General features: G+C 34.6%; 1 protein-coding gene across 1 annotated transcript; it reads right to left on the bottom strand.

The window, feature by feature from the left end:
- Positions 1–9,442: 9,442 nt before the first annotated feature.
- On the bottom strand, positions 9,443–20,969 carry LOC128220049 (trypsin-3-like). The gene is made up of 7 exons (XM_052928299.1): positions 20,960–20,969; positions 20,710–20,830; positions 19,274–19,378; positions 18,703–18,796; positions 17,253–17,361; positions 14,926–15,074; positions 9,443–9,604 (listed from the first exon to the last, which is right to left on the bottom strand). Exons 1-7 carry the CDS (start codon positions 20,967–20,969, stop codon positions 9,443–9,445), a joined length of 750 nt encoding a protein of 249 aa, XP_052784259.1.
- Between the last annotated feature and the right edge of the window lie 4,085 nt (positions 20,970–25,054).

The following is a 25,054-nucleotide window of genomic DNA, read 5'->3' as shown; positions in this document are numbered from 1 at the left end:
TATGAACAATATGCTTTAAATGTGGAAATATGTATAAACTAATTGTGATGTGCCTATTTTATTGTTGTATATCACATCAAAATAGGAACATTCATGAAATTTATAATCACCACAAACGGGCCGCTAACTACAGAGATGTTTTATTCGCCGTCAGTCCAGATTATAATTTATAAGTAAAACTATCTGATTTTTGAAGAAATGTATGTATGATTCTGTATTGCATATTTAAAAGTAATCGAACTTATAATGGCAGACTCTCTTAAATTATCCCATAGACTATCTTTCAATTCCTCATTAAATATGATTGCTAAATATTTAGTTATTTAGGTGTGCGTTATATAATGCAAAATTTATTGATATAACTTAAATAAAAACTAAACACTATACATTCTGACTTCACGAATAGAAAATGCTTATATAACTATTAGTTTGTAAACCGCATTCTACTTTCAAACATAAACTAAAATGACCGAGTACTTTATCATCCTAAAATGTCCGTGTACTTTATCAATTTGGTTTTAGTTCATTTTAACCTTTGAAATTACTAGAAGTTAAACAATACACACTGAAAACTATAAAATGCATAACATTTGCTTAAACTAAGATTTGTGTATGAATTATTTACGGCTAACATGAAGTAAAGCGATAGATTTGTCAAAAGCCGTGTACTTTGCCTTAGATTTCAACTCTGAGAAATCAGTTGGTCAAGATTTTCAGGAAAACTTTAGGATATTAGAGAACGTTCTTTATTACCGTGGATAGAGCTCTTAAATGCGGGGTTTATGGTCTTTATTTCACAAAAATTCTCCAAATATTAAAAAAGTTATCTTTAAAAACCTTACCTGAATCGAGACTTGTTGACATTTGTCGCCGTGCACTTTACCAAATAAGTCACGTGGGTTCTCCACCGTGGTGGCTGTCTGTTTGTTTTTCGAGATATTAAAAATGATTCGGTGCTCGCGGGGTTAAATGATACAAGCCACCTTTCTGCCCACATATGGATTTTGTTCATGTCATCATTTAGTTGCTGAGCTGTAGACAAAGTATCATCGACAATAATATACAGGGTAGTATCATCTTCGAAAAGACGTATGGGTGATTTTATTTCCCGTGCGATATTATTTATAAAGACAAGACAGAGTAGGGGTCCAAGATTTGAACCCTGTGGAACTCCGGCAGATATTGAAACCGTATCTGACATAGTATCAGACAAGACAACCCTCTGTTTTCTTTCACTGAGATAATCAGTAAGCCATAATGATAGAGAACCGGAAATACCACTTTCATGAAGCTTGAAAAATAGACCTTCAGACCATACGCGATCAAAGGCCTTTGAGATGTCACAAAATACTGCCCTTACTTCTTTACCCTCGTCTAGTGCAAGGCAGAAGGAGTGATAGATAGATACAAGCTGATTTACAGTGGAGTCATTTGGAATAAACCTTGACTGAAATGAGGTTAAGAAGTCATTTTGACGGAAGAAAGTAAACATGTATTTATGCAAAATCCTTCCTAGAACCTTGCTAATAACACTCAAGAGGGATATTGGACGATAATTACCAACAGATTGGGGATCTGATTTCTTAAAAATCACACAAACACCAGAACGAAGAGAGTAATTAAAAGATCGTGTGGGGTTGTGAAATTTCGGTGGAAATAAAGATGCCATTACATAATGTGTTTAACTGTTTGTAACTAAAATATTGACCGAATGATTGAATTATTATTATTACTTTTATCATGTTATTATAATTATTTATTTTATTTTTTTATCTATTTTTATTATTACATTTTTGATATCAAATTTATCAAACAGCAATGTCATCGACAAAATCTGTGAAGAGTATGATTCTCTTGCTTACCACCATTTTGGTCATATATGTTACAGTTTGGAACTGTAAAAAAATATGATCCTATTTTCCCCAGACCTGAGAAGAATATGATCCGGGAATCATAAGGTCCTACATAGCATGTATACTTGAATCCATTATGATTTTCAATATAAGGTTTGAATTTATCATTTCCATAAGCATTGGTAATTGTTCAATGTTCGAAGACACCAAGCTTCCTCATTTTTATGCATCTATTTAACATATCTAATTTAAGTATTTTTATCGGATAATAATGGCGGTATTCATTATTGAGTCACGGTGGATCATAATATTAAAAACTAAGTCACGATGAATCAAAATGATTTACGGACAATCCTATTATGATAAATGACTGTTTTTCTTATGTAAGTGAAACACATGGAGCCATACTGGCGTATCGAGTACCAAACATACTCCACAATACTAGCGGGTTGATTCCTTCAAAATATAGTTACAAACAGTTAGTTCATATTAGATGTATATAACCATGGCAGTTAAATCAGTAAAAATGATGTATACTTAAAACCATATGCCTATCTTAGGAGGAAATATTCTTACCTTTGCCTTGATGTTAAATGTCGCTTGTTTCTGAAAACGAGGCACTGAGCGATAGATATTTATACTGCAAAATGTCTACAACGCCCTTTTAACTTTTTATTTATTAAGAAATTTGATCGGGGCTGTCGTTAGTGCCATCATTTATATGAACATTTCTTTATTGTTGAGTTGAAGATCAAAGAATATAAAAAGTAATCTCATTTAAATTGTTCAGTTTGTTGTTGAATATACTGTTTGATACATCTCGCCAGTGCACTCTGAAGTTGTAACGAACATATCCAATGGCTGTAGGTTACAGTTGTAATTATTCAAAGGGAGCAACTGCTGGGATAAGTTATTTTAATTTAAAATTTAATATGTCTAGTTTATCGTTACAAGACGAGATTTACCCTCGGGGCGAAGTGTGCATATAAACACAAAATACCCACGTGGGAAAATTTACAATCTCCGGTTATTCAATGTCATATATATGTCAACAACTGAATTGCCCCGAGGTTATTTTGATTTTGGCAGGGTTTTACTGTAAATATAGCAAAGCAAACAAAAAATAAATATATAAAACCTTTTTGACAATTTTCGGCAGACTGTTTATGCAAAGGACTGAAATGTTTATATCTGATTTATCTTTAAAAAACAACATGTTTGACTATTTGTTTTGAGAGTTATATGCTATCAAAATAGAGTGCTAAACTTGCAAAGACATTTATGTAAAAGCTATCGCACTCCTAATTCAACTGGTACTTTGGACGTTAACAACAATTTTTGAACGAGAGTGTATTTGGCGCTAATTAGTTTATGTCAGTCATTATCGTCAATGAAAAAGTGATTGCAACGCACGGATTTATGGTTATTGAGTAGATTTTTTCTTATTTCACAAACTCTTCCTCCAGTGTGTGTATACCATGTGATAAATTGCGTCATAAATGCTACGTCGAAAGGCAATATTTTGCTTCGAATGAAGACTTTAAACAAAGAATGTAGAGCAAATATACAAAGTTTTATAGCTTTACACATACTCTGCTTTCAGTAATATATATATATATATTTCAAAATTATGGTTAGTTAAATAATATTTTATTGCATATAAACAAGTTTACATAGCACATTCGAATGCAAATATTTCAGCACAAATGTATAGTTATGCAAAAGGTTTTGGCCACAAGTTATTTCATCTTTAGGAATCGGCCCTCCCCGTTTTGTCAGCCTTATATCAACAAAAAGAAATTGCATAACAGTTTATGAATTGTCACTATGATACAAACTGCTATGTTTAGAACATTCTTGTGTAAACAAATTGCATTAGAATGAGCTTAGTTCAACCATGATACGATGTTAATATATGTTTGCAAGAGAAAAAGGAAAAAGAAAAAAGGTTTGCCACCATTACCCCCTTTTTAGTTTACACTGGAATGACAGCTTTAACGAAAATTGTTTAATATTCTTTATTATTTTTGAACTTGTATAAAATATGAACTCATTCTGTTCATCGCTTAGGTTGTCGAAGCCAAACAATAATTCGTCGACATTAAAGCTGCACTCTCACAGATTGAAAGTTTTGACAACTTTTTTTTCATTTTTGTCTTGGAACGAGCCAAATTTGGGGAAAATACATGAAAACCAGTGATATAAGACTGCTGACAAATAATTAGATCGCAGATTTTCATATTTAAGTTCGCATAAATGTTTTATGCACTTGTCTTAAACCGTTAGTAACGGTTAAATCCATAAAATATTGATTTTCGAACGGAAATATGCAAATCTGCGATCTGATCTTTTATCAGCAATCTTTTACTATTGGTTTGAAGATACTTATGCAAAAATTTGCTCTTTCCAAGACAAAAAATAAAAAAGTTGTAAAAACGTCAAATCTGTGAGAGTGCGCACTAGCTTTAAGTGAATAGAAGGCACGGGTTTCCCTAAATATTACTTTACGTTCTATTATATATTTTTTCACTTGAACAGAAAGTGTTCGGCGTCTTTAATAATTCTGAAATTAAGTGTAGTTACCAGGTGAATGGAGCCATCACAGAGCTAGCTCATTTGTCAGTCAGACTCTTTAAAGAATAAATTGTAAAGTTCACAAATGAATTTACAATTACAGCGAGAGTTCTTATCCACAAAGCAAACATTCATGAACACTTTGAACGACCCCTGACTACTTAACTTCTGCTTTCGGAAGTTCGATTTTAGTTAGCGAGGTACCATTTACAAGTGATTATGGGAACTTTAAGGAACTAATGAAACATTTTACTGGTGTTTGGTTTGATGACGTATGTATGTGTAAACATCTAAGTGCTGCATAATAACTAAAGTAGAGTGAAAACCTCGACTTTCACCATTGCGATCTAATAAGTTAAATCAGCGACGTGTACTTTTATTTTCTATTTCACAATATCTTGATTAAATATATTTCATTCCATTGTTTGATAAATTGAACGTTTACGTGTCATATTTTATCAGAACTATTTGTTAAAATAATATAGTTATAACCAATGAACAATATAACAATATATATAAACAATAATACATTTTATGTCTTACGGATTCGGATTTTTAAAAAAAAAGTTTTTACCAATTTTATATCTTAATGTCACGGAATTTTTGGACCGAAATCACTTTTTCGGTGAAAATTAGATATAAGGAATACCTGACATGCCTATACTTTAGAAAAAAAAACTTAACGTAGAGAAAATAAAAAAGGGAGCAACTTGAAAGGCATATATGTTTAAATAATACCTGGAAATTGGTGGAGTTAAACAATTTATTAATTCATTTGTTTACTAAGACACAATACATATGTATTATTGAAATATACACAATTCTGCACTATAACAACATCAACATATTTTCAAGGCCATTCTTAATCTGTATTGAAAAGATAAATGAAAAAAAAATTGGTTTCCATGGCAACCATTATGAATATAATGTCACCGGAAGCATTCAATATTAAATAATAAGGTAATTGATATCATGAAACCTTCTTGTGCCTAGTGTATAAAATTGACAGTCCTGAATATAATAAAATAAATGAAAAAAGTTCGAAAAGAACCATAATACAATGGCGATTTTCAAAGTAAAAACAACGAATGGACATTAGGTTGGAACTTGCACCGAATATTTTTTTTTATCCTGGTTACCATGGCAACACGTCGTAAGCATATATTTACACAAACTTATTTATACCTATCAAATGACACTTTTGTATAATATTACTCATAAAACATGAAATGGAGGTAAATATACTTATAATTGATAATACATTACAATAGTGCATCATTAACACTATTGTTTAATTAGATCAGTTAATAAATGGGCACATTTAAAAAAAAAGAAAAATACAACAACTTTTTATAACAGGCTAACTTCATAGTATTACAAAGCGATATGTACTTTCAAGAATAATACAATTGGCTACAAAGTGCCTGACAAATTTATTCTGTCAATGCTTATTTATGCAGATGGTAGTGATTTTGTGGCCAATGCAAGAGGAGGGCCGAGTGTTAGCTACCGAGTCTCGGCAATATTTATGCGAAAAGTTACAGAAACAAGCTCAGTAGCAAAAAGTTTAATCATAAACCCGGTTTCATGGCACTGGGTAAACGCCAAAGACATAGAACATAAATCACAAACAAGAAACATGGAAGAACAGCACAAAACTCCACAAACAGCTCAGTGCATACATACTATATATATATAAAAAAATATGTAAGTTTATCAATAATTGTTAGGTACCGCCTTTGAACGGTCAGTAAAATGTAAATTTACTGGGGGTTTAAACCAGTTTATGTGCACAAACCACACTCTTATCCCAACAATCCTTAATAAATATAAAACGCAAAAGGTAAATATTATCAAAGTATGCATTAACTATGCAGGAAACTTAACAATAAAACAAATAATAATAAACTTAAGTACTTCTCTGATTAGAGATCCCAACTCTATCTGCAGACGGAGGAATACAATTCAGAGCACCTAATGCAAAACCTTTTCACAGATACGATGCAGTCATTGTTTGAAACTATAAACATCACACACAGTCTGCCTAATAAAATTAAAGGTTTAAAACTGTGTGATCATAGAGTTTCATAATAAAAAGCATCATTGTACTAAAACTGGGAGCAAATAAGGAAAACATTATTAAGATTAAAGCGACATGTATTAGCTAATATTTCTTTCCAAATGATTTGAAAATGTAAACAAATTAGACGCGGCCGAAATGCTGCTTATTTTCTTATTGTTTTTATTGTTTAAAATGCGTATGTATCATATATTTCACTCCATTGCATATCCCTATTTTTCTGTAATTATGTTTAAAATAATTATATCCATCTTTCCAAGATAAGAGACATATTTCATACATATACGACTATAAAAAATTATACAACCAATCTATCTCCGCCACTAGAGACTATAAGTATCTTCCATGGCCGAGAGTGCAAGATAGGTTCATTCCAACCCGAGCGTAGGTTGAGATGAACCTATCTTACACGAGCAGCTATGGAGATGCTTTTTCTCCCACCTCAGTTAAACAAAATAAAGTTAACAAGTTTTTTCGCTAGAACTCTTTTGTGCGTAGTGTTTAGATGTTTTAGTTAATGACTGGCGGGGTTAAGTAAGCAGTGTAGACTGTGGAATGTTTCATTTAGCATGGTGGATAAATAGTAAAGATTAAAAGTATCTTCCATGGCCGCTCTCGGTAAACCTCGTTTCCGCAAAACACCATACGCTCGGGTTGGGATGAACATATCTTACACGAGCTGCTATGGTAGATGCTTTTTCTCCCACCTCAGTTAAACAAAATTAAGCAAAAATGTAATCTTTTGTGCGTAGTGAAAATAAATGCGTATAGATATGTGATAATTCGTGGTTGCCATGGATATGCGCGCAGTGATTCAGATCATGTAAATAATCAAATGGTTCTTTAAATAGTTCTGAGGAGAGTGCAGCATTATTTCTTGAAAGGTGCGTGAAAACCTTTGTATGGTGACATTTGAAGCGAGAAATAATTAATAAGCTTTCTAAAATTTGCACCAAGACAAGGTTTCTATGATGCCTCAGACGTCTTCAACAAGGGAGGTAATTACAATGTGATGACCATTAAAAAGGAGTTCCATACGGGCGTTTTATCTTTGCCCGTGGCCAAGATAAGAATTTCTAGCATGGTTAAATTTTTGGATCTACTTATCTGAGGTGGGAGAAATCTTTGGTTAAAGTCTTCATTTAAAACAAAACATTGTCTTCCGACGTAGTATTTATGACGTAATTTACCACGTGGTATATATACACACACTGTTATTATAGCAGCAACTTTTTTTCTTACTGAAAAAAGTAATTCATGGCGGACGCTTAATTTTTTGTTTTACCCTTGTCTATGTAAGGTGCGTAGTGAAAGTTATTGACATCTTCCAATATTTTTTAATTGGTTTAGTGATTATTAATATTGTTTTAAACTTTTGACCATTTGAGAATTCTGCCTTTGGCTATACGCTATTAATTTCTATCCATTTCAATGATAATAGGCAAACTCTAAAGTGTAATAAAATGGCATTTCTAGCCTTTTGCGTATATGATAACCATACATTTTCTTAAAATTAAGCTCAAAGCCAAATGATTTAAAACAATAAAAGGGTATTTCACGTTTCTCCAAAGAAAATTGACTCACTTTTAAATAAGGCATCGCTTTTTTCAAGCAATCCATATTGCATCAGGTCGAAAATAAGAAAAGTTCTAATCTCGCAAAAACATTTTCATGCAATGAGTCTCTTTGGTTGCAGATATTGGACTTACTTCAAAGTATAGCAACTAAAAAGGATGTGCATCATTCATACTTAAACGAAATATCAGCTTAAAGTAGCTTTCTCAATCTTAAATAAAGAAAATGCACCCTAGACCACATCCTGGCATTTAGCATTCAGTTATAACGTTCCTTTTTCATGAATTTTCTTCTAAATAACATAACATGCATTTTTTTAAGCCCTAAATATTTTTCCATGCAATATAATTATACAAGACGTTAATTAAATTTTAAGTTAAACCAAGAGATATCAACTTTAATTAAGATTGAAAATGAATATTTTTAGCTTTTATACGAACGATTTGCCATCAACATTGATATACAATTAACACATGTCAAGACGTTTTGTTTTGTTTTAAACCGCACAGGATGTAAGTTCCAATAAAAAAAATGCATTTTCTTTGTCAATTTTACCATTTTACCATAAATGGCAAATAAGATATTTAAAGTTGTGCAAGAAATAGATCAGCCAATTCTTTCCGGTCCGGATAAAATATTTCGACCCTCGAGCACGAAGCGTAGCCGGAAATTTGACAAGCCTCGTTATCGACTTATGTACGTAACCTCTGGTCGTTTTTTCCCCGATTCGAACCGAAAACACGTCATAGCTATTACATGTATTAATCTGACCCGGGTAAGAATGTTGTTTCATCTGTCAAGAAGGTATCCTCTTGATGAATAAATTTTTCACAGATATCAAAATCATAATGATTTTAATCTGCACGGTACTATATCTGCGCTCTACTCTCGGTTTTTAATGTGGACAAGCACGAAGTCATTTAAACACACACACAGTTCAACGATTTATTATGTATACATCGCAACATAATCTGTATATATTTATGGACTGTGACAATTATTTTAGCAATCTTATACGCAGTGATGTCCTTTGACGAGAAGAGAAGTACCTGACACCATGTAACCATTTTATCTCCCAGAACAAGAACACTAGGAGCTGTTTTGTTGGTTTTCAACAGTTAAAAGTTCTGCACTGTTTCAGATATTTTGTAGGCTAGGCTATTTTTGATGAAAATACATTTTCTAAAGTTGTTTTTAAGGAATGGCGTTTTTTTTTTTTAAAGTAAAACTTTTAAATAAATTTCATGTGAACTGCTTTTTACTGACATCAGGTAATTTTGATCGGGATCACGTGATTTACGTGACGGCAGTGACTTCTTATCTGCCAAAGGGAAATAACCGCTTCGTGAAGTTGGTTTCTCTAGAGATTTGCAATTCTGGCCAAGATCCAACCTCTGTGAGATAGCGTCCTGGTGTACGCACTGAAGCCGTCGGTGGCGCAGTCACTGCCGTGCCAGGAGACAATACCCAGCTGGAATGGTGTGTTGTTCAGGAAACACACGATTGGACTTCCAGAGTCACCCTGAAATAACACGAAATATTAACCCGGAACGGCACTTTAATCAGGAGCAGACGGTATTTCCTATCGGAGTGAGCCAAAAAATGTGTTAACAGTCAGTCCGATTTGGAAGGGTGCTTTAATCGGAAGCTCACGACTGGAATTTAAGGGTATTTCTGATAAACAACGAATATTGTTGTGGGCTAGCTCTGGCCCTACGTGTATTACAGTTCTGGCGCGGACTTTAGGCTGACATCCGGGTGATAAGTCACAAACGATAATAACCGTTAAAATATTTATTCAGTTTACTATGTTAACATCAACAAGAAAACATGCATGGTAAAACCGTCGTTTTGAGAAAGGCTAAAATGTTGTTATTGTTTATGACTAAAACAGTTTTATTTCCCTGTCAATCAAACACTAAAACAGTCAGCCATCAAACGCCTTAAATTGATAAAATGTTAATAAAACTTTAGCAAAATCTTATAAATTACTTAAACGTTGTAAAACGGTTCCACTTATTATTTAACTAATGTTCTTTAATATTTCTTGATTCTTTTGTGCTATAATTACTTTTAAAAAATGCCGAGATGTTAAACGCAGGCTTCCGCCACGAAAGAAAACTGGAGAACTCCTGAGCAAAAATCTACGCTCCTTGTATATGCGTGATGCAGACTACTGCATCGACTCGTAGATCGACACCAAAAAAGCGCATCGACTACAGCTGATCGATCTAGGAAAATGCGATCGATCGCCTAAAATTGAATCGACTAGTAAAACTTTGATCGGTCTAAAAATAGAACCGCTGAAAATATGGCGATTAAGATAGTTATGCTAGAATATACATTTTCGCCTTAAGTTTACAGGGCTAAAGCAAAGCAAAATAACAATACAAGGTAAAATTATCAACCTCTAGAGTTTAAACTTCGCGGTTATAGCAACCTTGGTAAAAGGATGTGACGTAAATGTCAAAAATCAATGAAACAAGATGGCTGACTGACTATGATATTGCAATAAGTTGCTATGAAACAGACAAAATTACGTGATATTCCTCATGTTTTAAAAGTAAGAAGCTTATGAAATGAAGTCATATAAGTCTGTTACACAATATAGCTAAGTTGCTTGCATGTTCTAAACCGGAATATACGTTGGATTAGCAGGAAACAGTAAACGCAATGCCGGGTGGGGTAATTCTACAAAGTAAACTCGTGTCTACAATTGGGTTTAAAATTAAGTTACCCCATCGCGGACAACAACAAATTTGACATGACAACTGTGAGTACTTTGATAATAACACTTTCACTTAATATAAATGTACAGTCAGTGTCACAACACCGGGGCACATCATCATCATCCACTATCCTCGACTAACCATGATTCGCGGATGTAAGGAATAAAATAAAAAATAATAAAGTTGAGCAAAACAATGAAATGATTTAACTACTTTTGTCAGACATGCCATTTATTTATCCATATTTCCACAAGTATTTAAGAACAAACGATCAAAAGTTCACGTAAATAATGTCAACAGAGTACAGACACTGAAACTAGGCCGCCATCTTGATTATAGTACCTTGATTCGCGAGCTCTGACGTAATCTAGGTCAGCACGTTTTAATTAGGCCAACACTATTTTGATCAATTGTTTTTTGAGAAAAACATCAAACATATCTTTAAAAATGTTAATTTCAAAATTTCAACCTGTAATAAAAGATTTACAGTATTTTGTAAACATAAAACATTAAATCATGTCAAATTACTCGTAGTGGCGGGAAGTATAATTTAACCCAAAGACAAAACTGTCTCTAAGTGTATTTTCAGGAACACTGAACATTCTAGATGACTTAAGGACATAAGTGCCTTCCTCTCTGATCATTTTGTACATAAGCATGTTTAAGGGCAGTTGGAAATAAATTATGTACTGCTTTATCACTGCTTAGGGATGCACCTAAAACAGAAATTAACACTCACTAATTTCTTTATTTTGACACTAAGACTATGGGTCATGAAAACACATATTATAAGTTTGCTTTGCCTTCCTACAAGAATTTAGGTCACGACACTGTCATTGATAAAATGTATACAAAGCAGACGAAATAACCAGCGAATTTTTAAGGATGTTATGTGGCAAATATGGTTGGTTTCTATGGCAATTAATTTGGGATTAGTAAAACTACGTTGTTTGCAGTGTTAACCATTGTTTCAATTGAATTTGTCTGTTTTAAAGATATTTTTTTGCGAGTTGGAAAGCATCTACTCTTGTAAATAGTTCGTAGTAAAAATGACGTCATAGCTTTGTAGATACGTGCATTTCACGTGATAACCAGGTAAAAACAAAGATGGCCGCGAATCAAGGTTGGTCGCGATTTTAGGGACTAGGACGATACTCTCACGGCCTCTAAACGCCAGCTCCACCACTTTACGGTGGTGCAAAGAAAAAGAGCTGTCGACACTTCCGTGGTGGAGCTGTGCCCTATGTTTTCATGAACAAACGTGAGTATGATTTATATTTTATTTGATAATTTCATTTAACGGACATATTTCGAATATCGGAGAATGTGGTACCGTGTAAGAACACTTCTACTGTAGGCTGGTTACTATTTCGTTTCAATATTGTGCAAACTGTGGTGTCAGGAGCTTTTCTCCCGAATCGGACTTGTGCATATTTTGAGATCTGATTGCATAGCAAGTACATTTCGGTGCGTACACACCCCGTAAGAACATTCTCACGCATGCAAACATAACTGTTATGTGTAGTACCTATGCCGGAACACAACAAAACTGATAAGCACTTATTAAAAAGGAAAAATTCACATATTTATAAAAGTGGTGGCGCTGTTGCCCTAGTGGTGGCGCTATCGAGTATGTTTTGCGCTTTAAGTAATATAAAATGTAAACGCTTTTGGAATGAATACAAAAGTTTCTATGTTTATCATTCATTGAACAGTATGCTGGTTATGCATACTACTTGCGGAAACCTAACTCTACGCGAACTACCTTAACCTTACTCAAAACTATTTCGAAAACAAATGGCTAGGTGCTGTTAATTTTACCATATAACTATAAGTATCTATAATGTGGGTCCGGTTATGCAAGAGGTATTCTTGCATACCGGACGTGTGTTCCGGTCATTTGACCAGTGCTGGAAAAACGCATCTTACACCACCATGTAAGATGAGTTATGCGCAACAACGCGCTACTTCTTATTTCTTTTATTGTATGGTTTATGAAAAGTACATTATTTCATTTCAATAAAGCGCAATCAATTATATAAGCATGCAATTAATTTCATTAGATAATGAATAATCGTAAAAATGAGATTTAAATAGTTACTATTTGACATCAATAGTGATTTAAAATTACTGCGCTTTATGACGTCAGAAAACAACGTTTCACGCGCTTTTTGGTAAAATGTACAAAAGTGCGTTTTCTACCTCAATTTTTCCACAAATTGATAATTTTAGATATGCAAGAAAAAATTTCAATCATGTTTTTCCGGTCCGGATCGAAAAATCCGTCCTTCGGTCACGCTGCGTGGCCGATAACTCGGCAAACCTCGTTACCGGCTTACGCGCGTGCACTCGGGACGGATTTTTCTATGCGTACCGGACACACATTATTGATACTTATAGTTATATGGTAAAATTAACAGCACCTGGCCGTTTGTTTTCGAAATAGTTTTCAGTAAGGTTAAGGTAGTTCGCGTGGAGTTTTGTTTCCACAAGTAGTATGCATAACCAGCATAATGTTCAATGAATGATAGACATAGAAACTGTTGTATTCATTCCTAAAGCGTTAACTTTTTATATTACTTCAAGCGCAAAACATACTCGATAGCGCCACCACTAGGGCAACAGCGCCACCACTTTTATAAATATGTGAATTTTTCCTTTTTAAGAAGTGCTTATCAGTTTTGTTGTGTTCCGGCATAGGCACTACACATAACAGTTATGTTTGCATGCGTGAGATTGTCTTACGGGGTGTGTAAGAACCGAAATGTACTTGCTATGCAATCAGATCTCAAAATATGCACAAGTCCGATTAGGGAGAAAAGCTCCTGACACCACAGTTTGCACAATATTGAAACGAAATAGTAACCAGCCTACAGTAGAAGTGTTCTTACACGGTACCACATTCACCGATTTTCGAAATATGTAATGAAATTATCAAATAAAATATAAATCATCTCAAGTTTGGTCATGTAAACAAAGGGCACAGCTCCACCACGGAAGTGTCGACAGCTCTTTTTCTTTGCACCACCGTAAAGTGGTGGAGCTGGCGTTTAGAGGCCGTGACTCTAATAATTCTTTAATTACTGACTCAATACCCACGATACATAGCCTGGACTTGATCAGTATTCACGGCGGCTTTTCATAAGACATATTTAATGTTTGCCCTTCAGTGTCAGCCAGTCAGGGCCGCTAGGTTTTTTAAATGTCTAGTTTCTTCTTTGTTTAGAAATGTTACAAATTGCTGAAGAAGACTCTTCATAATTAAATTGCTATAACTCCGTATGCGCATATAGCCCCGCATACTCTTTGCATATGCAAAGGCGCGATTTCAGTGACAACGCTTATTTAATAGACCCCCCCCCCCCCCTCTGCACACTAGGGCTAATGACGCGGTACAACTAAGAGCTTATTTAAGCAATTTAAGCATTATGTGTGGTATTCAAAAACATCTTAAGTCATTTCTTAACGTCAAGTTCCTACCATTTTGCAGTCAAAGAAAATATTATTGATTTGTTTTATATTGTAATAGTATGTATTTTGAGTTAAATCAATAAACTAAGGTACATATTGTGTTTAAAAATAATGAAGCGATCATATCATGTGACCAGTGAGATACTTAACTTAAGATAATAACTTTAGTTAGGAAATGACTTAAGATGTTTTATGAATATCGACCCTTCTTTCAATTTTCATCTTTCAACTTTTATTTCGCAAAAGCATAAGGTCCCCACATAGGGACAGCATTAGCATACATGATATATAAAGCACAGTGTATATATGAGATATTAAGTGTTAATTTATTTTAACAAGGTATTTTTTCATATGTCTTATTTTCTACTGTTACTAATAACTTCTTAAAATGAATTAAACAAACTAATAACTTCTTAAAATGAATTAAACAAACTTCTTAAAATGAATTAAACAAATTAGGTTATATTTTATGTTTGTAATATATTGCTAGGAATAATGCATGGTTTCGAAAGACGATGATTAACGCTTTAAATAGAGGAGTGTAACGGGCTATGGTACGATTGCTTTCCGTTGTAACTAACGGGATTCATTTCCGGAATACATAGATACCTTAATGTCTAAAGATGGACAAACGCTTACTTACGTTACACACTGACTTTCCGCTGCTAATCGTGCAGAGGAATTTGCTGTTCCACGTCTCTTCGTAATAGCTTAATGCGGTGCTCTGGCATTGGCTGAAACTCTTGATGGGGAGTTTCAGTTCTTGCAGGCGATCAGGGGATTCATTGGGGGCTATAAGATAAGAGATATAACAATATAGTTTCATTAATGTGTCTCTCCTATTTCTTGGAAGACATTTAAGATGTTGATATATATTTAGTTTAATTGTGTTCTGCACTAGAATTAGCACTATAATTTCGTTTCAGGAAAATTAACAAAAATAATTAATAAAAATGCTGAATTAAAACAAAAAGGTCAATCGATATGTTTGCATCAAGTTTGTATTTTAATGAATAAATCAACAGTGGATTGATTTAAGGACTTCAAAATAATGTTCCAATCGAATTGGTTCAATTATCCAGGGATAAAAGCAAAGACCAATGCTATACAGTCCTGATAGCTTGCTGTTAGAGCGTTCGCTTCAGAAACGGAAGGTCTTGGGTTTAATCCCCGACCGCGTCGTACCAAAAGACGTTAAGATATTTGGTCCAGCAGCTCCATTGCCTCATGCTAGGCATCAAGAGGGTACTTTTACGAAAATATGTTGGGACATTTATGGTTGTGCGGGGCCCGGGCCGATCACAACATCCAATAAGTCTATACTTATGGCCGGTGGTTCCACTTTCAAAAACCGCGTTTATGGGATTATGAATAAAAATATCAATTGCAAGATAGTCGTTATTTATTGTACTTCAGTGGGTCCCAATTGCAAGATAGTCGTTATTTATTGTACTTCAGTGGGTCCCAATTGCAAGATAGTCGTTATTTATTATACTTCAGTGGGTCCCAATTGCAAGATAGTCGTTATTTATTGTACTTCAGTGGGTCCCAATTGCAAGATAGTCGTTATTTATTGTACTTCAGTGGGTCCCAATTGCAAGATAGTCGTTATTTATTGTACTTCAGTGGGTCCCAATTGCAAGATAGTCGTTATTTATTGTACTTCAGTGGGTCCCAATTGCAAGATAGTCGTTATTTATTGTACTTCAGTGGGTCCCAATTGCAAGATAGTCGTTATTTATTGTACTTCAGTGGGTCCCAATTGCAAGATAGTCGTTATTTATTGTACTTCAGTGGGTCCCAATTGCAAGATAGTCTTTATTTATTGTACTTCAGTGGGTCCCAATTGCAAGATAGTCGTTATTTATTGTACTTCAGTGGGTCCCAGTTGCAAGATAGTCGTTATTTATTGTACTTCAGTGGATCCCAATTGCAAGATAGTCGTTATTTATTGTACTTCAGTGGATCCCAATTGGCTCGATCTCGCTTGGTTCGATTTCCTCATTGGCTAGAACTGGGTGTAAATGAACGATTGTTTTGTACAAACAGTATGCATTCCCGATGGCTCGAATTTCCCTTAGCTCGAAGAATCTTGGAGGTCAGGCCAACCGGGCTCGACTGTTAAAACAGTGATTGGATAATGAAACGCGAGCAACTGGCCAGTTAATGACATATACTGTACCTTGACTTATCAATCCTCGACCAGTCACAAAGCAGTTTTTCCTTTTTTTCGCTCTAGACTCCTGCTTCTTTGCTGTATCAAAAACGAAAGGCATTTAATGCATCTTATCGTGTTATAACAAGGTTTATACTGTAATACTTCGTTGAATTTTAAAATATTTGGAAACCGATATGATTTTCTCTCAATCAATTGCTTTTCTATATTCAGCAAAATAGCTGCATTTAAGTAAATAATGAAATTCATCACCAAAATAGTTTACATCACATAGTTTACATCACATAGTTTACATCACATAGTTTACATGTTCTTTCATTCAGCTCTACATTATACCAGTGTTTCAATTTCAAATGGTTATTGATTATTTCTAGTTCTAATTTTTTTTAAATATCTTAAAATTTTAGCAGGAGTTTTAACAGAATAATCTATAAAGCCGACGCATTATTTTAACAATCTAAAACATTTTCTCGACGTATTCACTCAGCTTGAGAGTATTTGGAAATTCATGAGTTTGCTAAATAAAAATTATAAAACATTTAACCAATATAGATCTAATGTGAATCACCAAGGAGACAACTATTTCTGATTTATTATCATACATATACGTATCTTCTAAGCATCTCATGAATAGAAATATGCAGTAGATTATAAAATGTGTTTACACGCAAGTTTGTTTTTTACAATTAAATTTCACGTTGAGCAAATTCTTAGCTTGAGTACATTGAAAAAAGATGCTTTCTGGAACAGAGATTCCTTTGGGACTTATTTATACCGCCCCAGTTGAAACTTACATGGAATCTTGACTGGTTCTCCAACATTGGTATTGAAGTTGAACGGCCTGGACAATTTCAGCACCGCAATGTCGGGAGACATGAAATCGTTCGTATCGTAATCTGGATGCTGAAAGGGAATGTTATCTCGACAATTGATATTAAAGTTTAATACTCATTGCCTCATAATAAGAAAACCTGTAAGACCACACCATTTTAATTTTAGTTTAACAAACTTATTTGTATTTAGTGTTTGCCCTACATTTTCAGCCAATCAGGGGCGCTAGATTTATATGTTCAGTTTCTAAGTGAAGAATCGTTACTTATTGCTGAAGACGACTCTTCATGAATAAATACATTCTATAACTGCGCATGCGCATATAGTCACGCCTACTGTTGGTATATGCAAAGGCGCGATTTCAGGGTCAACGCTGATTGAACTGACGTCACAATATCTTGCAGTGATTGAGGGTCATTTTGCCAGACGCACGGATTAATTTTAAAGCTGATGCATTTTGGGAGGGCTAACACTAAGTCGGTTAGAATTTATTAAGTTATTTCTCCGTTAATAAGAAACCACGGTCGCTTCGCTGCGCTCCGCTTCCTTAGGTTACTTATTCAGGAGGAAATTACTTAATAAACTCTAGCATATACTTAGTGGAATTAAGATAGAGTAAATTATTTGGCTTCATGAAATAAGCTTCTTGAACTTGTTGCTCTCAAGAACTTTCGAGAAATTGAGGCCTGGTCGTTGCCGTCTTCACAATTTCGCTGAACAGTTTTTTTTTAAATATCTGTATATATAGATTGGCATAGCTACGGAGCTGGCCTTATATACACACATATCTGTATATATAAACTGGCATAGCTACAGTGCTGGCCTTATATACAAACATATCTGTATATATAAACTGGCATAGCTACGGAGCTGGCCTTATATACAAACATATCTGTATATATAAACTGGCATAGCTACAGTGCTGGCCTTATATACAAACATATCTGTATATATAGATTGGCATAGCTACAGTGCTGGCCTTATATATACAAACATATCTGTATATATAAACTGGCATAGCTACAGTGCTGGCCTTATATACAAACATATCTGTATATATAAACTGGCATAGCTAAAGTACTGGCCTTATATACAAACATATCTGTATATATAAACTGGCATAGCTACAGTGCTGGCCTTATATACAAACATATCTGTATATATAAACTGGCATAGCTACAGTGCTGGCCTTATATACAAACATATCTGTATATATAAACTGGCATAGCTACAGTGCTGGCCTTATATACAAACATATCTGTATATATAAACTGGCAAAATATACAAACATATCTGTAGAATGTAGATACGAATTAATCAAAACATCAGTGCGTGCATCGACGCAAGAAACTGACACGATCGTGATTCATAATGATAGTGCAACCATTCTGGAGGAAGCTTCAATTAACTCACGATAGCGAGTGCCCTGAGGGACCGGACCTGCTCTGTACCGTCATTCGCCTGGTATCTGTAATCCCCCGCCACCACTTGGTGCACCACACCATTACTGGAAATTATAAGTGGCATTTCACTTTCAAACACTTCATATATCATTTATCTGTCAAGTATATCACACTTTTCCTGTAAATACGCTAACTCTTGTAGAACGTGCAACGTGGGTATTGTATAATAAAGCACCGTATTTCTGACCGTGTGTTTATAAATGGTTTGCATTCTGAACACTTGCGTGATGTAGGTTAAAAAAGAATCTACATTGGACCAAAAATGTCAACTACTTTAGAACGGTACGTCATCAAGATGCGTATACGTGTGAACTACTTAATAGTGGTATATCATCAAGATACGGTTGATACCATACAGGTATGGACAGTATTGTACAAGGTGCACGGTAATTAGGTGATCAAGCGTCTTATACGATGATCATTGAGCATGCGAGTTCATTTGTATGAACGCTCTTGAATGGTCGGCTACACGTACAAGGTCGAGAAACTCAAATGTTTCAAAACTCTCGAATGGCACCTACTTGAGTCCAGATTCGAAGCAGTGAGCGGCCGTTAGAACTGTCACAGAGTCTAGAATAGTGCCACTGCAGATGAAAATATCGTTCTCCGTGAAGTATACCTGGTATCTGATACAAACAAAATAACGTTAAAGATCATCAACAATCTAACCCCTGCTGTTCGTTTCTCCAAAGCATGATTTTGGCAAGAATCATTCAAGTATATATTAAAGAGTTTATTCTATTTTATTTTGACAAATTGTGATTTGCCCTGAAGAGCACTGAGCAAAACCGTTGTCAAAAATAATAGAATAAACCCATGTTATGTTGTTCATTTACTACAGAACCACCCCACCAACTATGAGTTGTGGACGTTTAATGGCATAGTGTATGCATTTATTACAAGGAACAGATGGCGACGTTTCCGAGTAAAGGAAGTAGATGGAGCTTCCTTGTCTGGGTCATATTTATATCCAACTCGTTGTTCCTATATACTATGGGGTTACAGGTCCTCAGAATATCTTCTATGTATGGAGTAGGGTCTAGATACATCAAATATCTAAGAGTAAAATATGATATGACATTTCTTGAAACCCATACTTCGGTTCATTATACTAATTTATTTTAGATCGATTGTGAAAAAATCTGATAGCTTATGGAATCACTCGAGTCAGTTTCCTGTGCGGAAACCAGTAATGGTGTCCATTTTGAGTGGCCATGAGAAAGTACTCCTGGTGGGGATCGAACCCACAGCCTCTTGGGTGAAAGGGGGACACCTTTTCCACTAGACGACTCTCACCCTATAATCAGGTTGAACTTTACATTTAGCAATCGAATTGTATAGACAAAACTAATCGATTTAAGTATTTATATAATTAAAGGAAATTGTGCCCTTGATGCAAAATGAAACGCCGCAATGCGACGAATCCATGTTTTGGATGATTGACTGAAGAACATTGTGAGATACATTTTGTTCTTCTATTTGTGATAATATTGGCAAAGCCCTTGATCCTAAGGGCCCCATATGCAATCCAATGAAAGTGCTCCTTTATTGTTGAGTAACAGTGACCTTGACCTTTACTATAGGGACCCCAACCGCAATTCCATGAAAGGTCCCCCATAATGCTTCCTATATACTAAGCTTATATATCATACCTAACAAAATTCATTCAATTCCATAGGTTAATTTTACGCCGCCCTCCCTATATCTATATAAGTCCCGCCCGCCTAGAAAACGACGTAAGTCATTCTTAAAAACACTACCAGCGGAGCATGCGGTTCAGTTGTAGCCAAGCCTTATGTTTTTGGTTACAATATAGGCGCGACTAGGCTTGTCCCTGTAAGTTTCTATGTTTTATTTGAAATACTTAAAGTGCTAAATGTAGCCTGCGCAATGGCTACTACAGAGAAATTAGCGTAAGTATTTGATTATAGACTGTGCGAGAGAAAATACCACTTACTTATACTCATTCCGGTCTGCTCTTTCTCCTCCAATGATGTTGCGTGCCGCATCCCCCGTGTTGGCAAGTGGTTCTTGATCTACTCGACCAGATGCTCGTATTTGCCCATCGCAGTTAACGCCTATAAGTTTAATAACAATTAAACGACGGATACGGAAAATCAAACCTTACTTGAAAACAAAACAAAACAGCTTTTCCCTTAAACCACAGCTGGATGTAATGACCGTCGCAAGATTTTAAATATACTCACCTGGGATCATGATAACGAAATGTCTCAAGTCCGTGCTTTCGTTGTATAAACTATTTCTTCATTTTCTCACAAGTTCTTGTACGTTAGTTACATGTAATTTTACAACCTATTATTTTAATAGTGGACATCTATTGAGGCGTCATTGTTAACATCAATTACATGTTTGTTTCTTATATATGTGGCATTCTTTCATTCATTGAAACTTGGTCCAGTGGTTTATTTAATTATGAGATTGACATTTTTTTCTGTATATTTTCTTCATAGAACAGAACAAAACAGAATTTATTACAAGTAAACTATACATTTTTTTGTGTTTCATATACATATTAAATAGAATAGAAACAATCAATTTAAAAAACCGTAGAGAGGCAGTTATGGTATTAGGTTTTACATTCACAATATATTTAAAAACAACAACAAATGATTAATTTGTAAAGAATACAAGTGATTGAAATTGAACAATGGATAAAAAATGGGAAATCCTTTAATGTTAATTATTACAATCAGTTGTGTCTCACTTAATTGAGCTGCATCGCGCGATCTCGAGCCCTCGGACATGATTATAACAAATGAAATAATTATAAAATAAAAATGCCAAAAATAATGAGTTTTTTCTATGTTTATCAATTTCTTTCAAGCTACTTTCTTTTAAAGGATTGTCATTGCCGCATCATTTTCTCGACGATTTATGACTAATAGTTTACCCATGTTTCCATAGCAACTACGGATTTCGTCCTAACTTAAGCTGTCTGCATTCATTGTCTGTGTTTAAAACGGCCTAATGGGTTAAAATGGGTCATCATTATCTTCTTTATTAATGTTTCAAAAAGATTCCGTGTTTGGCAAACAAATAAAATTATAGACTAGTTGTTATATTGACCCATAAATTTTGCACGTCATTTCAATGGTGTACTCTCCATATATTTCTTCATGTGCGTGACGTTCAATTTAGGAATCAAAATTCGCAATACATGGTCTTACTTGCTCAATAAAAGTAGTATCACCATTAATTTTTTAGTTTATTTCCTGAAAGATCATTGAATTCAAATAAAAATAAAATAATAAAAGCCAATTGAAGTCCGAATGCCCACAATCGCGCGACGCGGCTCTTATAAAGTTCCACAAAAACTGTACAAATATTTAAATGAAAATAGTGTGCCTAAATTGATATTAGATGATGTATTAAATTTCAAGGATATGTATGAAAATAATGCATATGCATTTTTCACATGTGGTGAATTAAATTCAAGAACTAGTGAGACAAGATTTTGTCTAAAATAACAAAATACAGCCCCGTTTAAAAGATATATTACCAGATGATTATGTAAAAGAATAATTTTTGCCATGATATAACTGTAAATGAGAAAAGAAAATATGCTTTTAGACTTTTGTAAGATGTCTGGGTTGAGGAGTTCGAATGACAGTGTGTATACACCACGTAATTAATTATGACATAATATATGCTACGTCGGAACGCAACATTTTCCTTAAAATGAAGACTTAAAACAAAGATAACTTTTCTTTTACTACACCATTTAAATGAAACAAAGGGCAGTCTAAGCCGCTTAAAGAGCCACGCCTTCGTTTTATTGACAAAGTTTAATAAGGTGATAAGTTTCATCAAACACTTCGACAAACCTGTTTCCAAAATAATGTTTTGACAGTGCTCCTTCAGACGGCCATTTTGTGAAAAGGTTTGTCGAAGTGTTTTAAGAAACTAAACTCTTAATCAAACTCAGGTAAAAGACCGAGGCGGGGTTCCATCAGCGGCGGAGGCTGTGTTATGTTTTATTTAAAATGGTAAAAATAGTGAAGTTATCTTTGATTAAGGTCTTCATTCGAAGCAAAATATTGCCTTCCGACGTAGCATTTATGACGCAATTTATCACTTGGTATACACACACTGTTATATGCTGAGACAGGAAAATATACGAAAATATACTTTGTTAAAATACGGGGCTGTAGCAAAATTGATCTTGTGTTGTGTAAAAGTAACATGTTTTCATATGTGAATAGCTTCGAGGTAATGTATCCCAACTATGTTTCACATGTGGGGATGGGACACGAGCTCGGTTTACTGTAATTAGAATGATGACGATATTCTGTCGTGCACAGAGTTTATAAATATAAGAAAGAAATTCATCCATATATGGACCACTGGAACCGGATTTTCAAACGCAATCATTTTTTAAAAATAAAAAAAAATCTTATAATCCAAACTAAAAATTACAATGCCAAAATTATTAAAAAAACATTGAAAACATTTTTTTCTTCAAAATATGCACTCTGTACTGTATATAGCCTAATAAAGCTCAGACAAATTAATTTCAGAGACCGCCTATCAAAGCGATAACGAGGACGTTTCATTATATCAACTCTAGACCTGGCTGTATCTTTCATAAAGTTAATAAGAGCAATTGCAACTGCAATCGTCAGAAAGAAAGGTAGCTAGATGTCTGTGAGATTCAACAGAAGGTATGATCTTACCTGCGCAGACGATTAGCAAATATACAAGATATTCCCACCACATTTTTACTTTTTGCAATTTGAGCTGTATAACGAAAGTCTGATTTATATACATCATTTATTTAATAAAACGCCCGCTGGGTGTACATAGTTTTAATTAACGAGTTTCGTTTCGAATATAGAAACGTGTAGAACTATCCTACAAAATTCGTCATTATAAATGATAACATCGTGTTTTCTATAATTGAATAAGAAAGTATTTAAAACAAAAGGTCATGTTTTTGATAGCCAGGAGCCCAATGTTATTTCCAATATAAATTGAAAAGAAATGGAATACAGTGTCCCTGCAGTACATCTTCTTAATTGGTGTATTCAACAACCAATTTCAATTAATAAGTCAAAGTTTATATCTACGTTTTTTCCTGTTGTTTTGATGCTATCTTAATACAGATGTCACGACAAGTTCAGGCGCCATGTGGCGGTATTTCACTCACCATAATTAACCGCGTGTGCCAACAAAGTACATCAGAAGACATTGGAAAAACCTTATACTTGATATGCGCGGTAGCTTCATGATAAACTGTCAACACCTGAGCAAACGATACGGCGATTTATTACGTACGCTGCTCATGTTCCATACATGGGACATTTTGTATCCTGATTAGCTCGTGTATTATATACACTGCTCATGTTCCATACATGGGTCATTTTGAATCCTGATTAGCTCGTGTATTATATACACTGCTCATGTTCCATACATGGGTCATTTTGTATCCTGATTAGCTCGTGTATTATATACACTGCTCATGTTCCATACATGGGACATTTTGTATCCTGATTAGCTCGTGTATTATGTACACTGCTCATGTTCCATACATGGGTCATTTTGTATCCTGATTAGCTCGTGTATTATGTACACTGTTCATGTTCCATACATGGGTCATTTTGTATCCTGATTAGCTCGTGTATTATGTACACTGCTCATGTTCCATACATGGGTCATTTTGTATCCTGATTAGCTCGTGTATTATGTACACTGTTCATGTTCCATATATGGGTCATTTTGTATCCTGATTAGCTCGTGTGTTATGTACACTGCTCATGTTCCATACATGGGTCATTTTGTATCCTGATTAGCTCGTGTATTATATACACTGCTCATGTTCCATACATGGGTCATTTTGTATCCTGATTAGCTCGTGTGTTATGTACACTGCTCATGTTCCATACATGGGTCATTTTGTATCCTGATTAGCTCGTGTAATATATACACTGCTCATGTTCCGTACATGGGTCATTTTGTATCCTGATTAGCTCGTGTATTATGTACACTGCTCATGTTCCATACATGGGTCATTTTGTATCCTGATTAGCTCGTGTATGTAATATAGATGAAGGCCTTTGGTGCCATATATACCTCGACTACGTACCATACATAGCTCACACACCAATTTACCATGCATATGGCCGGGTCGTATATGTCCTATAGACCCTGTGGTGCCCTATATAGCTCACCTATTTACCACACATTAGAGCCTTCAATGCTCTTTATAGCTTATATGTGTACCAGATATAATGGCCTTTGATGGCCCATTATCTCGCTCACGTACTAAACATAAGGGCTTTTGA

The sequence above is a fragment of the Mya arenaria genome, chromosome 15 (genome assembly GCF_026914265.1).
Source record: "Mya arenaria isolate MELC-2E11 chromosome 15, ASM2691426v1".
NCBI lineage: Eukaryota > Metazoa > Mollusca > Bivalvia > Myida > Myidae > Mya > Mya arenaria.
The sequence above is the reverse complement of the archived record's forward strand: the minus strand, read 5'-3'. Positions and strand labels throughout refer to the sequence as shown.